We start from the raw sequence: 16,450 nt of genomic DNA, 5'->3' as shown, positions 1-16,450 counted from the left end.
ATATCCCACTGTAACCTGCCACATCCTTCTTCACTGTCTACAACTCCTCCGACTTTCGTATCATCCGCAAACTTGCTCACCCAACCTTCTAACCCCTCCTCCAGGTCATTTATAAAAATGACGAACAGCAATGGTCCCAAAACAGATCCTTGCGGAACACCACTAGTGACGGCACTCCAAGATGAACCTTTGCCATCAACTACTACCCTCTGTCTTCTTCCAGCCAGCCAACTCCTATCTTCCAGCCAGCCAATTCATTATGATCATGGTTGGTCATCCAACTCAGTCTCCTATTTTCCCCATACCCTTTGAATCCCTTTAGACCCTAGGCTCACATCTGACTCCTTCTAGGAAACTTGAAGTTGAGAGATCTGTACAACAGATAGCTGACCTGGTGACTCTCATTTTACATTGTCACCCAGAGCTCACCTATCCTGCCAAAATTGGGTGGAGTTTTATACTTCAGCAGGGGTGTCATAACCTCCATTCTGAGACAGTTACACTCTTTCCTGTTACCATTCATTGAGAGAACATGACACCAACTCTCTGACCCCATGTTATGATCACTGCTTCAGAGCCAAATTACACCACTTTGTTTCTCAAATGAGGACAAAGGGAGAAGAGAGCTGTTCAAGTCTACGCCCTTCCATCTTCATGTCCTTATTGAATCCATTGCAGCCAATCGGACAGTTTGCACAATTTGATATTACCTTGTGTACTTCACAACTTCATTGTTTGCCAAATGCCCTTCTCCTTCAACACTGACCCAAAGACATCCCTCAATTCAAAATATGAAAATCCAAGCAACTCTATAAACGCTATCAATTCTGACTTCCTAAACTAGTGTTAATGGTGTAGCACTATTCTACCACATACAGCACAAAGATATCCCTTTGGGTGCTCACAGGGAAATGATAGTAACATTAAAACAAACAAATGGAAACAAACACATTGCAGGAACATCCTATTGGCTCAGTATTGATGACAAACAAAAACCAAAATCCTGGCCTCGAGTAAAGAGCAGTGGAGTTTTGTTGAACACTCCCAAAGCTTTGGCTCGGTCCTAACTGGAGTATCCGGCTCAATTCTAGTCACTATGTTTTAGGAAAGAATATGAGGGAGTGGAAAGAGATTTGCCAGGATGGGAGGGGTTTTAGTTTGGAACATCTGGGATTGCTCTCCTTGGTGAGTAGGCGATTGAGCAATGGTTTGGTCAAAGCATTCATTATGGTAGAAGGAAAAACAGTTCACATTAGCTGATAGGACAAGGACTGAGGGTCACTGATTGAAGGGTTTAGGGGCAAGAGTTATAGGGTGGGTTGGTAGGGGAGGGAAATAAGAAAGAACTTTGATCTTTCAAGGGTCTGGACTTCACTGTCTGTGAGGGCGATGGAAGTAATTTCAAATGGAAATTGTATGAGCACTTGAAGAAGTAAACAGATAGGGGTATGGGACTGACTGGCTTATTCTGTGGCAGCTTGCATGAGCTAAAGGCCTTGCTCTTTACTACGAATGATTCTATGACTCTATGAGGGGACTGAACCAGATTTTGTAAAATTATTCCACATAGAGCACAGGGATTTAACGTATGAGCTCAATTAGCTACAGCAATAAGTGACTATTTAGCACTGTCCACCATTTCAATAGCATTAGCACCTTGGCGCACCATCAGCATATCCCTCCCTTTTTGACTGTGAAGAGGCGATCGGAAAGTAGCATACATTGGGAAATTATAGGCTTGTAGCCTGTATCTTTCTCTGTGTTAAAATGAACAGAGAGAAAATCTTGCAGCAAACTTGCAAGTTGCCTTATAGGTTGGTGAGAACAGCTGATATTTGTGAAATCAGAACCGAGCTTCATGGATTTGCATGTTACTTTTTCAAATTCCTGATCCTGTCGATTCATGAGTGTCTTCCATTGCTCGTAGAGCTCTACATCATGGTTCTGAAAGTCCTTCAATGTGCCTTCCCTTATGATGGTGCCATCTTTCATAGCAATTATCTGAAAAATAGAGAAACAACTGAGCCACAGAAAATTCTTACTTACCCTTTAACCATCCCAGACACTGTTACAATGGCTCAAATCACCTTTCTATGTGTTTTATATCATTCTATGATTTCATGATTCCATTGTGTGATAACAATATGATATAATATTCCTTCAAATGGTGTATTGTACTGAGAGCTTCAAGGGCTCCTGCCTGTTCTAAGTCAGTAAGTACCCAAAATTATCATGGACAGACCAAAACAAATCATTAGATTTATTTATAAATCACATGTAACACTGAAGTAAAGCTGCACATAGTCTGTGCTTAACTAACGAAATCATTTTGAAGCTAGATGCATGTTCAGAGAAAGTTCATTCAGTTGATTCCTGACTTATGAGCAGGATGGCCTATGTTCATTGCAGTTGAGGTGAATAAGGGCTGATTAAGTTGAAATGTACAAGATTCTGAAAGGGCTCGACAAGGGAGATGCTGGAAGAACATTTCCCCTTGTGGGGAGAACCGAGAACTATGGGCAAACATCAAAAAATAAGTGGTTTGCCTTTTAACATGGAAATTAGGACAGCTGTTAGTTTTTGCTTGTTTAATCCCAGAAGGCAGTGGACTCTGAGTCATTGAACACATTTAAGACTGAGCTAACCAGCTTTTTGATTGACAGAGGATTCAAACATTATGGGGCATGGGCAGGAAAATGGAGCTAAGACCGCAAACAGATCAGCCATGATCTTCTTAAATAGGACTGCAGCCATGAGGGAGGCTGAATGGCCTTCTCCTATTCCTATTTCTTATGATCTTTCAATTGATTTTGACTCAGCTTCTGTAACGTGACATGTGATCTGACTTCAAGCTTCATTTAACTATTTCTTGTACAAAACAGGGAACTTAATACTAAAGAGCTGTTATTTAGTCGTACATCTATGTTCACCTTGTTTTTACAACATGCTTGTTTGAAGATAAAATTAATTCTCAATGTAAGTAAAACACTATTGGAATCATCACCAAAATCTAGAATTAGGGTCACGGTTTTAGCAAGAATATTATTAAGCGGGATAGGGTTCAGACGAAACAGAATGTTGCCAGAAATGGAGTTTTGATTTATAAGGAGAGGCTGGATAGGCTGGGACATTTTTCACTGGAGCATAGGAGGTTGAAAGGTGACCTTATCGAGGTTTATAAAATGTTGAGGGGTACAGATAAGATGTATGGCAAGTATCTTTTCCCTAGGCTGGGGCATAAGTTTAAGGTGAGAGGAGAAAGATTTAAAGAAGATACGAGGGGTAATTTTGTTTTTACACTGAGCGAAGTTTGTGTGTGAAATGAACTTGCTGAGGAAGTGGATGTGGGTACAGTTACAACATTTAAAAGACATTTAGAGTGAACAGGGTAGGGGAGTCCAAAACTAGAGGGAATAGTTTTAAGGTGAGAGGGTATTTAAAAGAGACCCAAGGGGCAACGTTTTTCACATAGAAGGTGGTGCGTGTATGGAATGATCTGCAGACAAAGTAGTGGAGGCTGCAATAGTTACAATATTTAAAAGGCACCTGGATGGGATTATTAAGAAGAAGGGTTCAAGAGATATGAACCCAATGCTGAAAAATTGGATGGGATTAAGAAAAAATATCGGGTTAGCAGAAGGATCAAGAGCATGACAACACAGATTTAAGATAGTTTGCAGAAAGTTAGGATCTGGCATGCACTGCCTGAGTGCATGGTAGAGACAGATTCAAATTTCAAAAGGAAATTAGCTCAGGGTAAGGAGAGAGAAAACAATTGCAGGGCTGTAGGGAAATGGTTTGGGACTGCAATGTCCAAGGTTCTGACCAACTATTCTATGACTCGAAGTAAAATGGGCTGTCTATTTGTTATCACTCTTTGCACCATTTTTGCCCTTGCACAAACTCAAGATGTACTCTGAAGCATCAGTTGCAAAATGCTCAGAGCTGAGTTGCTCATTCATCTCACTTACCCAGTCAGCATGGGTCAGATACTGCAGCTTATGTGTTACTAGAGCTATAGTTCGCTTGTCTTCACGGAGAAATTTGAGGATTCCTTCCTGCATGAGGTGATCACTCAAGTGAATATCCAACGCAGAGAATGGATCATCCTGATGGGGAGAGAAACAGGAGAAATGTTGTGCTTTCATAGAAACAGACAAATGCTTTAAGCAGAGAATATGTTTCCTGTACTTGGTGAAATTAACAAAACGCTTGGTGAGATTATAAAGTAGGAAGCCATTTATTGCCTTATATCTCAGGTTGATAAAGCTGTTTAGATCACATGACTTCTAACTACTCCACCCCCCACACCCTTGCCACAAGATACTCAACATGCCTTTCTTCATGGTGGTAGTTTTCTACGCCAACCACCAATTAGAACAATGCTTGACTGCCAGTCAGACAGCTCTTTAATCCATCACCATTATCTATTTTCCCAACCCTATTGGTTTTGATCCTAGATTTCTCACTATAATCTGTATTTCTTGAGGGCTTCAGGAGCATATGGGAGAGAGTTAACAATAATTCTATCAGAGATAAGAACTGCTCTATAGGACATAATACACTATTGCCCTTTCTGGGAAGCACAAACATAGGAATAGGAGATGGTTAGTTAGCTCTTTAGTCTGTTCCACCATTTATACCAATCTATGCCTCAACTCAATTTCAAACATTTGAAACATTGATCCATATTGCTTGATACCCTAATCTCAGAAAAATCTGAAAGGCTCAAGCTACCCAAGAGCCAATGGCTTTTGCTTTGGGGATTGGGGTGAGAGATTTTGAGAGTTCCACTAGCCTTTGGGTAAAAATGTCCATTCTAATTTTTCTCCCAAATTGGCTAATTAATCCTATTCTTCAAATTATGCCTCTTTAGTTTGGAATTCCCCATCAGAAATAATATCTTTTAGGTATCAAATTGATAAGAACCTCTTATCATTTATAAACCTCAATTAGATCAGTCCTTAACCATCTAGCCACAAGAGAAATTAAATCATATATATGCACCAATTGTTCACAATTTAATCGTTTTAACTTTAGTATCACTTATGTAAACCTCCAACTATTGCACAAGTCCAATTCCTTGGTTAGTTTAAGGCCAGCCTTGTGTAGTTTTCAAACATGCTATTGTGTACTGTCCAAGCTAAACAAAGCATCAAAACTTTGCAATTTCGGCACAGCTTTTCTAATCAATAAACAAATGGCATTTTCCAAAGCTGCTGGGGCCAATTATTATATTCTGCTTGTTTCCCTAATGTGATGCAGAAGGACTGCCACAAAGTAAATGTTAACTAATTGTTAGGTTCTCTGGCATTTCCAAAATCAACGGCTGTCAAACATTCAGGGCAATAATCCATTGGTTAGCAACAGCTTGCCCAGAAGACTTTCCAAAGATTAATTGGCTACCACATGTTGATTCTTTTGCTGAGTCAGAAATATAACACTAAATGCCTCACAGCATTTGCTGGAAAGACAATTGCATATATATTTTTATTCCCACTACTGCTGAGAAAGTTAAATCGGGAAAAATGACCCAAATGATGGGGCAAAGGTCCCATTATCCAAGGAGGAGTAGGAAGCTCTCAATCTATGACAGTATTAAATTTCTTTAAAGGATTCCAGTACAACACCCATTCGAAATAACACAATCAGACAGCCAACTGGGAAATTGTGAAAAGAGGATAACACCAAAGATTTTGTATAATTTGATCAACAAAATAGCTAAAAGAGACTCAAAGCAGGGAATCCCCAATAAAAAAAAGCATGATTTATTACCAGGAATACTGTACTTGTGTTTTGATACAGGGCTCGAGCCACACTGATTCTCTGCTTCTGGCCTCCACTCAGGTTAATTCCCTGTGCCAGCAAAAGGATCACATTATTAACATAACTATATTTTGATGCAGAATGTTTAAAAATATTATTTTACATTATTTTACATTTTCTCTCCATACTTATAGAATTATTGAAATAGCACTGCCATGATCCAATAAGGAGGCTTGGTGAATTATACCAAATGGACAACTAAAAACACTGAGCTAATATACTGGTAATGAGAGGGCAATTCTGAAACAGAAATGGAATCATGAGCCCTAAGGTTATACTCAGGTAAGGGGTCATATGTTCATTACCCAGCAAAATCTCTGATGTGTAAAAGCTAGAGGTTATGTGTCAATGGTCTGATGGTGATATGAACACATAATAAGCTTACACGAGGATATAGTGGACAAAACACGAGGTACCACACAACCACAGTGTCTGTGATCCAACTAGTTATCAACAACCATAGTTCTTACTCATGTGTACACAACGTTGCCATTGCTGGCTAATCTTTTAGCATTGTAATTGCAAAAAGAATGGAACTCTAAAACACAACAATCCAACAATTGTGTTTGATAAATCCATCCCATTTCCACATAGAGGGAATAGGATTACCTGGTAATCTAAGTTGTTCCTACTCATTTTGATCCTCTGCTCTTCATTAGAATTTTACATTCACAGTCTGATACATTCAGCAGGATTGTGTACTGAAAACAAATGCTTTTCGTCTGACTTCTTCAACCGCTGCATCCAATTCCACAGTTGATAATTTTCTAAAATTAATTTCTGAGCTACTCACAAAAGCCAAGCATTGTAATTCATGTGAAGGCAAACTTAACTCCATGTGGGTTAGATTTAATTTTGGTGGTAGTACAGAACGAGCAGCTTCATATCTATCAGTGGATACTACTGCTCAAAATGGGTGCCGCACCAATAGAGTCTTGATATAAATTAAGAACGTAGGAGCATTCACTTTTGCTTTGCTCCATTCAAGACATGATTTAATCTTGTGGATAGAATGATTTGTAAAAGATAAGACATTTCCCAGTGTTTACCCTCTCTCCAATCTCAGTTTGGTCTCCAAATGGTAACAGGTCAATGTCAGGCTGAAGGGAGCAGGCATCAATGACAGCTTTGTACCTGAGTGGGTGAGAAATGAAAACAGTGAGTGCCACAGAATGCTTCCATCTAAATTAATCATAGAATCGTAGAGTCATATGGCACAGAAATTGACCCTTCAGTCCAAAAAGTCCATGCGGAACAGAATCCCAAACTAAATTTGTCGCATCTGCCTGCTCCTGGCCCATATCCCTCCAAACCTTTCCTATTCATATACTTATCCAAATGTCTTTTAATGTTGTATTGTGTTCACATCCACCGCTTCCTCAGAAATTTAATTCCACATATGAGCCACCCTCTGTGTAAAACAATTGCCACTCATGTTTATTTTAAAATCTGATTCTCTAATAGTACTCACGATTTTTGAATGAGTGTAGGGCATAAACTTTGGGGCCAATCCAATTGCAAACATGAGCATTGCAACGGGTAACAGCAGAACATAAAGACAGAATGTTAACACAGAAAGATACATAAATGTTTGATTCTGTTTAAGGAGAAGAACCAATGTTAACAACTTATAATTGATCATTTACATAGAAAATGGTAGACTGGCTGGCTGGGTAAGCATAAAAGGGTCTTAGTCTCGTTGACACAATGTGTCAAATGGAGACCCGCAACAGTCTGTGCTGGGAACTCAAGTTTTTTTTACAATTTACACCAAGAATGTAGATGAAAGGAGAAAAGGCATGATGTTTAAATTTGCAAATTACACAAAGATGAATCAGCAAGTACACTGTAAAGAGGACATCAGAAGATTGCGAGCAGTTGTAGATAGAATAAATGATTAAATAAAGTCTAACAGATGGAGTATAATGTGGGAAAAAATGAGGTACTTCACTTTATTAGGAAGAATGAAAAAGCAGAGTATTAATTACATCAAGAACGACTTCAGAATTCCGAAGTGCAGGGGAATTTAAATGTTTTAGAGCATGAGTCAGAAGTTAAGACGTAGATACAACTCTTAATCAATGTGTCTAATGAAATGCAATTCCTCATTAAGAGAGAAATTGAATGTAAAAGTGAGGATGTTAAGCTTCAATTATACAGGACATTGTTGAGACCACATCTCAAACACTCTGCAAACAGTGTTGATCTTCTCATTTAAGGAGGAATGCACTGGAGATTACAGGATTGATACCTGGAGGTTAAGGGATTGATACCTGGAGATTACGGGATTGATACCTGGAGGTTATGGGATTGATACCTGGAGATTACAGGATTGATACCTGGAGATTACAGGATTGATACCTGGAGGTTAAGGGATTGATACCTGGAGATTACAGGATTGATACCTGGAAGTTATGGGATTGATACCTGGAGATTACGGGATTGATACCTGGAGGTTATGGGATTGATATCTGGAGGTTATGGGATTGATACCTGGAGATTACGTGATTGATATCTGGAGGTTATGGGATTGATACCTGGAGGTTATGGGATTGATACCTGGAGGTTATGGGATTGATACCCGAATAAGAGGGTTCTCTTATGAGGACAGGTTTGACTGCTGGTCTTGTTTTCAAGTGAGGGGTGATTTGATTGAGCGTATACATTCCTGAAATGGTTTTCACATGATGAGCCCATCAGCATCAAAAGCTCTCACACTCAGCATTATCATGACTAAGGCTGGAGCTGACGGGTGGAAACCAAACATCCTGAGGACTAAGGTCCCAGCATTTTGGTATGGACGGGGTGGCTTCAGCTTTAGGGGGTCGATGGTGGGTGGGATGTCTGAAGCAAGAGCAAGGGGAACATTCCCCTGTCCTGTGTCTAGTCCCTTGATTGTGCACAAACTGGCACAGACTGAGGGACTGCCCCCATTCTCCCAAGTGTCTGCGTGGGTTTCCTCTGAGTACTCCAGTTTTCTCCCACAGTGGAAACATGTGCAGGTTAGGTGGATTGGCCATGCTAAAGTACCCATAGTTCAGGGGTGTGCAGGTTAGGTGCATTAGTCAGGGGTAAATGTAGAGTAATAGGATAGGGGAATGGATCTGGCTGGGTTACTTTTTGGAGGGTCAGTGTGGACTTGTTGGGCCAAATGGCCCTGTTTCCACACAATAGAGATTCTAAGTGACCACCTGCCACATTGGCTTACCACTCAGCTAGGCTGACACTATTCCCTTAACCTGGAGGGGAGATCATTACAGCCCATTAAAATGGGAATAAGCCCTAAGTGGTCATTACTTAACTGTTTGAGGGCCTCAGCTGCGCTTAACCCAAATCCTATCGCAGGAAAGGTGGACCTTGAGGCCTGCTTACTCAGAAGTTGAGATGTAATGTTGAGGTGTGAACAGGATATCAGTGAGGCCTCTTCTGGAGTACTATGTACAGTTCAGGTTGCCCTGCTACAGGAAGGATAGTATTAAGCTGGAGGGGCGTTCAGAAAAGATTTACCAGGATGTTACCAGGAATGGAAGGTTTGAAGTCAGAGTCAAAACGTGTGGTGCTGGAAAAGCACAGCTGGCCAGGCTGCATCCGAGGAGCGGGAGAGTCAACATTTCAAGCATAAGCTCTTCATCAGGAATGGAGTCTTCCTGATGAAGAACTTATGCTTGGAATGTCGACTGTCCCACTCCTTGGATGCAGCCTGACTGGCTGTGCCTTTCCAGCACCACACGTTTTGACTCGGTAGGAGATTGAGGGGTGGCCATATAGAGATTTATAAAATCATGAGGGGTATAGATAGAGTGAATAGCAGGTGTCATTTCCCTAGGGGATTTCAAGACTAGGAGGCACATTTTTAAGGTGAGAGGAGAATATTTTAAAAAAGGACATGAGGGGCAATGTTGTTTAAACAGAGAGTGGTTCATGTGTGGGAATGAACTTCCAGAGGAAATGGTGGATACGTGCATGAATAAGTACTGTTTGGAGGGATATGGGCCAACAGGTGGGACTTTAGTTTGAGATTATGGTTGACATGGACTGGTTGGACCAAAGGATCTGGCTCCGAGCTGTATGACTCTATGATTTACTTCAGGCAGAGTGGGGAAGGCAATAGGTTTCTGGGAACCTACCTGAGTAAACTGCCTTTCTGCCTCCAAGCCCTCGTCCCCCCTGATGTTGAGATATAGGGTGATCCATTTGAACGGGAAGAATAGGAAGGGGACTTGTTACATGGAAAGTACAAGTCAAGTTGGGTAGTGAACAATCTCAGAGTACAAACAGACTACTCACTAAAAACTGTGCCACAACTCGGCAAGTCTATAAAAAAAAGCCAACCGAGCACTCCAATTTATTGCTAGAGGGATAGAACAGGAAAGTCGAAGTTACACCAAACCTGGGTTGAATCTTATTTAGACCAGACTTATACAGAGGAACTAGGAGAAAGTGAGGACTGCAGATGCTGGAGATCAGAGATGAAAAATGTGTTGCTGGAAAAGCACAGCAGGTCAGGCAGCATCCAAGGAGCAGGAGACCATTATTATCTGAATGACACGAATGGGGAGTATTTTGTTGGATAATCGAATGTTTGGATAACACAGTTTAATCAAGCATTGGGACCTTGCAATCTTGACGGATAATCCAAAATTCGGATAATTGAATACCGGATAATTAGGTAGTATGGTGTGTGGCTATGGGCTATCATTCAGTTTGTTGCTTTTTCTTTGACTCTTCAAGGAGAAAGATCATCGGACACTGTGTTCACGAGATCCGGGATGCAGCATTTATTACTCATCATGACCTGGAAACTGAGGTGCAAACGTTGTGCAAGTGATAGTGAAGGTAAAATTCCAATACATATCAACTTGCCATGGGATGCATCATTGCAGCATTTTCCAGGCTGTTCTTTTCGCCTCGCCCTAAGTGAAAGTAGCTGTAATTACCTTTGCTTTATAAAGGGGCTCCCAAACGTGATGTTTTCTTCCACTGTTGTATTTAGGAGCCAAGGCTTCTGAGCAGAATAAGCAACAGAGTTTCGGTTTCTGCTCAAAATTGAAGCAAACAGTTACATCATTCCAATAGAAACAGCAACTTCATTACATTTTTCAAAACGCACAAAGCAACTAGGATAGAGTGGCCCTGAATCAAAACAGTCCATGACAGATTATTACTCTCATTGTTTACATTTTGCAACGTTTGGAATCACTGCGTGACAGACAAAAACAAGGCCAGTCATTGCATTTATATAGTGTTCTTTTGTCCCCCAGTTCTTTTTTTTTGGTTGTTATTTCCTCCCTTTTAAGTTCCTTGTTCTAATTTGATCTGTCTTCCCTTTTCCAAATCAATCTATTTCGTAGTTCTCGCTTCAGATCTCATGCCCTAGACAGACGGAGGGACATCACTTTTAATCAGGAGTGGGGAACGCAAGGTCCAGCTCATTTCTCGGCCCCTATCTCTCATCATTGATGACACAACGTGATTTACAAATGCAAAAGGCTTAACTGGCTGAGAGGAAAGTTCAGTGTCACGCCACTTAGGAGGGGTCTGAAGTTGGAAGATGGTCGTCGTTTGAAAAGAGCAGGGATCACCATGCCATCCACCGCTGCGATGGAGCAGCGGAAACCTCAGCACCAACATGGGCATGCGTCCACGGGAAACGGAGAAGACTGTCTCCACCATATCCTCAGCTGCAGGGGGACGCTTTGATAAAGTGGATAAGAACCCATGGTGCCATACCACTAGATGTATTTTAGGATCAAGTGGGTGATATTTTCCCAGCCTGTTTCACTAACCCTTCCTTTAATTGCTTTGGCCTCTGATCAGATTTGAATGTTCTTATTTCATGTGGGAGACTGTCGGCAGCATAGACCACGTTCTCAATGTTTCTGGATGACCTTAGTACGTGCTGAATGACTTTTCTCTCTCTGATTGAAGGTGAATTGCAGAGTTGTTTGCTGAAGAGGTGCGCAAGGGAAATGGTGCTGCTTTAATCATGATCTTGCTGCCATGCCAGGCACTCAAGAGCCCCGAGGCTTAAGATGACCTTGGCAGAGATTCCCTCCTAGCTCTGGATGCAGTTTCGACTGCAAGGAAGTGGTGTTTCTGGTCTTCCACCTCCTCCCATCCCAGATCCCTTTGTACTGTCATGTTGTGCAGCATGCAACAGACAACTACAATCCAAGACCACAATAAACCCTGGCTGGCTGCTATAGGAGGGCAACATGCACTGACTGGTCAAGCCAATGGTAGCACATCTTCACAATGTCAATGGCCTGCCCAGTGCATGTTAGCGAGTGGCTTTGGCTATAGTTTTTCTGTGTTTGTTGGCTGAATATTAGGATCCACCTCTCCAGAGTGCAATACTCATGCCCCAGCAGCCATGGGATGTTGGTCTAAAGAGTTGGTACACCTGGGACTTTCGCAGGATGAAGGAATCCCAGATAGCTGCTCAAGAAGCGGGAGCTGTCTGCACTATGAGGACATGATGATCTACCAGTCATGTGATGTCACCCCGGTCCACAGCTGATCGCTGGACTGACCAGATCAGAATGACATTATCCTTCAGTGAAGTTATAGAACTCCCACTGAAGCCCTGAAGCCTTCTGTCATTGTTGAGCACCGTGCAAATACTCAAGACCAATTGCCTGGATACTAGATTTGACAAGTTAGAACTATGATGTAAGACTGAACTGGTTGGAGCACTTTTCTCTTTAAAGGAAGGATAAGTAGCAATCTAATAGAGGGCTTCTGAAGAGGCTTAGTAGTTTGGCATAGACTAGGACATGCCACTTGTACGGCATCCAAAACCAGTGCTCATAAATCTAAGACAATCATTAATAAATCCAACACCAAAGTCAGATGAAACTTCTTTGCCCAGAGAGCAGTTAGAAAGTGGAACTTGCTTCTGTAGGAAGAGGTTGAGGCAAAAAGCATAAATGTATTCGAATGGAAACTAGATGAGCACGTGTGACAGCAAGGAAGACAGAAGATCTACTGGGAAGGTTAGATAATAAGGGAGGGGGTTCTTGGAGTACAAGCATCGACCGAATGGGTCAAATGGCCTGTTTTTGTGCAGACAAGTAAATTCTTTGCATGATACGGGTGTCCTGGTAGGCCATTTGAAATTCATTATTCTGATTTTAGGATTCTCTCAAGCAACTACATGGATGTTTGAAACTAAACTAGATGCACCTTATGTCTTTTCTCTCTCCTTGCCTGTGTTTCTATGTTTTAAATGTACCAGAAAAAGTCCTTTGTTTCTTTCCTTCCATTCATTCTTCCATCATCTCTTTCAACATTATCTCTGCAGAGGTCCAATTCAATGTATGTGCCTCCCTTTCTGTAAATGGCAGTCCAATTGCTGAATGAGAAGTTACTACGATATTAGGCATGAGTAATCCTGTCCTGAAGTTTAATTCACTAGCCTTAATCTTGCAGCAGAAAGCCAAAGTACAATTATTTCTCATTATTTTAACTGTTTGCTATGGACAGTTTTAGTGTCGACAGACAGGAGGCTGGAAGAACACAGCAAGCCAGGAGGTAGGGAAGTCGACGTTTCGGGTGTAACCCTTCTTCAGGATTGGGGTGGGTGTAGGGGGAGTTGCAGATAAAAGGGTTGGCGGGGGCAGGGTGGCCAAGTGGGGATAGGTGAAGACAGGTAGAGGGTATGACCTGGTTGGTAAATGGGAGGAATTAATCTGGTTGGTGGAAGGGAGGGAGAGGGGCTGTGAAGGGAGTTGGGGGATAGGAAGGGAGGTTATTTGAAATTGGAGAACTCAATGTTGAGTCCTCCAGGCTATAGGCTGTTCAGACAGATCTTGAGGTGTGGTTTGACAGGCAGGAGACTGGAAGCTCCTGGAAGCGTACTTTAGATTACAGCATCTGCAGTTTTTTTGTCTCTAACCATGGACAGTTTTAGCACAAACCTCTTTGTTTTCAATCCCCAAATACAATCCTGGGGGACTCAATGGCTTTAGAAACTGAAATGACAGGCTAATAAAAGTGGAGCTTATCACTTGGAGGTAGCATTCCTGCCTGCAAAACAGTAGATACAAAGATCAGACTCCACTCCAGCTAAGTCCCGGTAAGAGAGACCCAGCTCCATGTACAGGTGGTGAGCAGTGACAGACCGGTACAATGAAGCCAGTTGTACTGGTGCTAGCCCCAAGCCCAGATAAAAGGAAAATAGCACCAAAACACATGGGAACTCCACCATCTGCAAAGTTGCAGTCCAAGCCATGCACCATCATAACGTGGAACTATAGTAATGTTCCTTCACTGTCACTGGGTTAAAATACAGAATTCCCTCCCTAACAGCACAGTGGACCAGATTGACCATGAATGATCAAGGAGGTGGCTCACCACCACCTTCCAGAGGGAATTTTGGAATGGGCAGTAAATGTTGTCCTTGCCAGTAATGTTTTAAGAGGAAACATGTTTGGCACTTGACGGCTAGAGATCTTACCTGAAGTATGTGAGGATCCCACACACATACAAATTTGAGTTTGATGCCAGAGGCAGGATTACCCAGTGTCATTGCAGTCTCTACCCAAATCCCACCCAACAACATGGACAGAGATAAAGGGGAATGTGGCCAATGTCAATCTAAATTAAATAGCCCTCGGGCCAAGTTGAGTGGGGTATGACTATTCATTTCCATGGCAGTCACTGGTTGACTTCAATCCTTAGAAGGCATCTAATGGTGTGAACATACCACTGCTTGTTCTGCAAAGGACACTCTGAGCTGTTGTGTGGTTTCCCTTTTCCTGGCACTCCCTTTAAGCGGCTGCTGTAGATCTGTCATCAGACATCCAACTTGATTGTCCATTGTCTGACGGACAGGCTGTTTGTTGATGGGAATATGATTTCCTTTGGCTACATTTTACTGAGGAACACCAGCATTATGGATCAGATTTTACATAATTCTTTGTGGAATGAGAATGAGGGAGGGTGGGGGTGGTGGAATCATCTACACTCGGTTCAACACCCACCAACATTGTATTCCAGCTCGCTAGCTCAGATTTGACAGAATCATAAACTTGCTGAAGTCTGTCATTCTTACCTGGACCACCCCCTTCTGGCCTAGCATCCTTTCTACATCCTGAAGGATTGCTGAAACTGTCAAAGATGGACATTAACTACTGTGCCTGCCATGCATTAATTTCAGGTTAGGCTGAATGTGATTACAATGAACAAACTCCACATGCCAATACACACTCGTGACGACAGAAGTGGCCTTTTGCTGAAGATCAGGAATTTTTGACAGAATCAGGGCCATAGTAGCCAAATTGCCGAGAAACAAATGGTATGAAAAAAGGAGGAAGAAAGGAAAATGGCAGAAAATGCAATGATTAGTTACAAGTGTAAAAAGCATTACCACTGGTGTGATGGTTATCAGGATGAAGTGTCACTAGAAAAACAACACATGACACAATTAGTGAACTGGCAAAGAGTAAGATAGAGTACCTCCCAGTCACCTCGAACACAGGGTCAACCTCATGTGCACTGAAATTCATGGTAAATCCAAGTTAGCAAAAGAAAACTTGATTGAAGCAGTAACTGACTTACTTTTTAAAAAAAAAGTGCAGTCTGAAGCTTTTTTGCTTTTGTTTTTTTTTATCACTCACATGGATACACTGCTTCTTAAAGGGCGCAAGTGAAAATGGAACGAGACATAATGCATCACTGCAAAAAAAAAACCCCTGGTAGTGACCTGGAACGTTTCTTAGTCTTAGGAGATGACTATCAAGGAAAGTACCAGGTCTCCCTTCCCAACCCCTTGAGCTGCTTAATAGAATGTCACAAAATCAAAGCCTGGAATGGTTGAAAATACTGATTGTGTGAACAAACAGACACCCTTTCCTCTGGCAGGGGTAGACCAGAACAAAGGGATATAACAGTAAAATAATAAAAATTACTTAAAAATTTTAAAACATTCGCTGTAGTAGAATTAAAAATAGCCAGGTTATTCCAGGGTGATATCAGGAAGTTTTTTATTGCCTAACCTGCAATGGGAAGCTGAAGACTCTCCTCCAAAAGGCTGTCTGAAATCAGTCAGGCATAGTCATAGAATTATACAACATGGAAACACACCCTTTGGTCCCACCAGTCCATGTTGACCATGTTCCCAAACTAAATTGGTCCCACTTCTCTGCGATTGCCCCTTCTCCCTCAAAACATTTCTTATTCCTGTACTTATTTGAATGTCTTGTAACTGTATCTGCAACCATAACTTCTTCTGGAGGTTCAATGCACACATGAACTGCTCTCGGTGTAAAAAAAGTTGCCCCTCATGTCTTTTTCAAATCTTCCTCCTCTCAATTTAAAAGTATGCCCCCTGGTCTTGAAATTCCCCACCCTAGGGAAAAGACACCCGCTATTCATCTAATCTATACCCCTCGTGATTTTACAAACATCTCTAAGGTCACCCCTCAACCTCCTACATGCTAGCAAAAAATAAAGTCCTAGTCTATCCAGCCTTTCCTCTATAACTCAAACTCTCCATTCCTGGTAAGATACTGGTAAATCTTTTCTGAACCATCTCGAGTTTAACGATATCCTTCCTATAACAGGGTGACCAGAACTGGTCCCAGTACTCAAGAAGAGGCCTTATCAACATCCTGTACAACCT

The 16,450-nt window shown here is 41.7% G+C and overlaps 1 protein-coding gene across 5 annotated transcripts in view; it reads right to left on the bottom strand.

Moving 5' to 3' along the window:
- Positions 1-16,450, bottom strand: part of LOC122561588 (ATP-binding cassette sub-family C member 9-like) — a 196,034-nt gene that overhangs the window by 58,389 nt on the left and 121,195 nt on the right. For 4 of the 5 annotated variants that reach the window (XM_043713432.1, XM_043713427.1, XM_043713430.1 and 1 more), the window contains 6 exons: positions 15,286-15,324; positions 10,764-10,862; positions 6,876-6,960; positions 5,776-5,856; positions 3,972-4,109; positions 1,876-2,001 (listed from right to left, as the gene is read on the bottom strand). In XM_043713432.1, the coding sequence (XP_043569367.1) occupies positions 1,876-2,001; positions 3,972-4,109; positions 5,776-5,856; positions 6,876-6,960; positions 10,764-10,862; positions 15,286-15,324 (568 nt within the window). The remainder of the gene's footprint in view (positions 1-1,875; positions 2,002-3,971; positions 4,110-5,775; positions 5,857-6,875; positions 6,961-10,763; positions 10,863-15,285; positions 15,325-16,450) is intronic. The other variant, XM_043713429.1, reaches the window with a different exon arrangement.

Source organism: Chiloscyllium plagiosum, chromosome 23 (genome assembly GCF_004010195.1).
Source record: "Chiloscyllium plagiosum isolate BGI_BamShark_2017 chromosome 23, ASM401019v2, whole genome shotgun sequence".
Classification (NCBI taxonomy): Eukaryota; Metazoa; Chordata; class Chondrichthyes; order Orectolobiformes; family Hemiscylliidae; genus Chiloscyllium; species Chiloscyllium plagiosum.
Note: the sequence above shows the minus strand (reverse complement) of the source record. Positions and strands in the feature narration are given on the sequence as shown.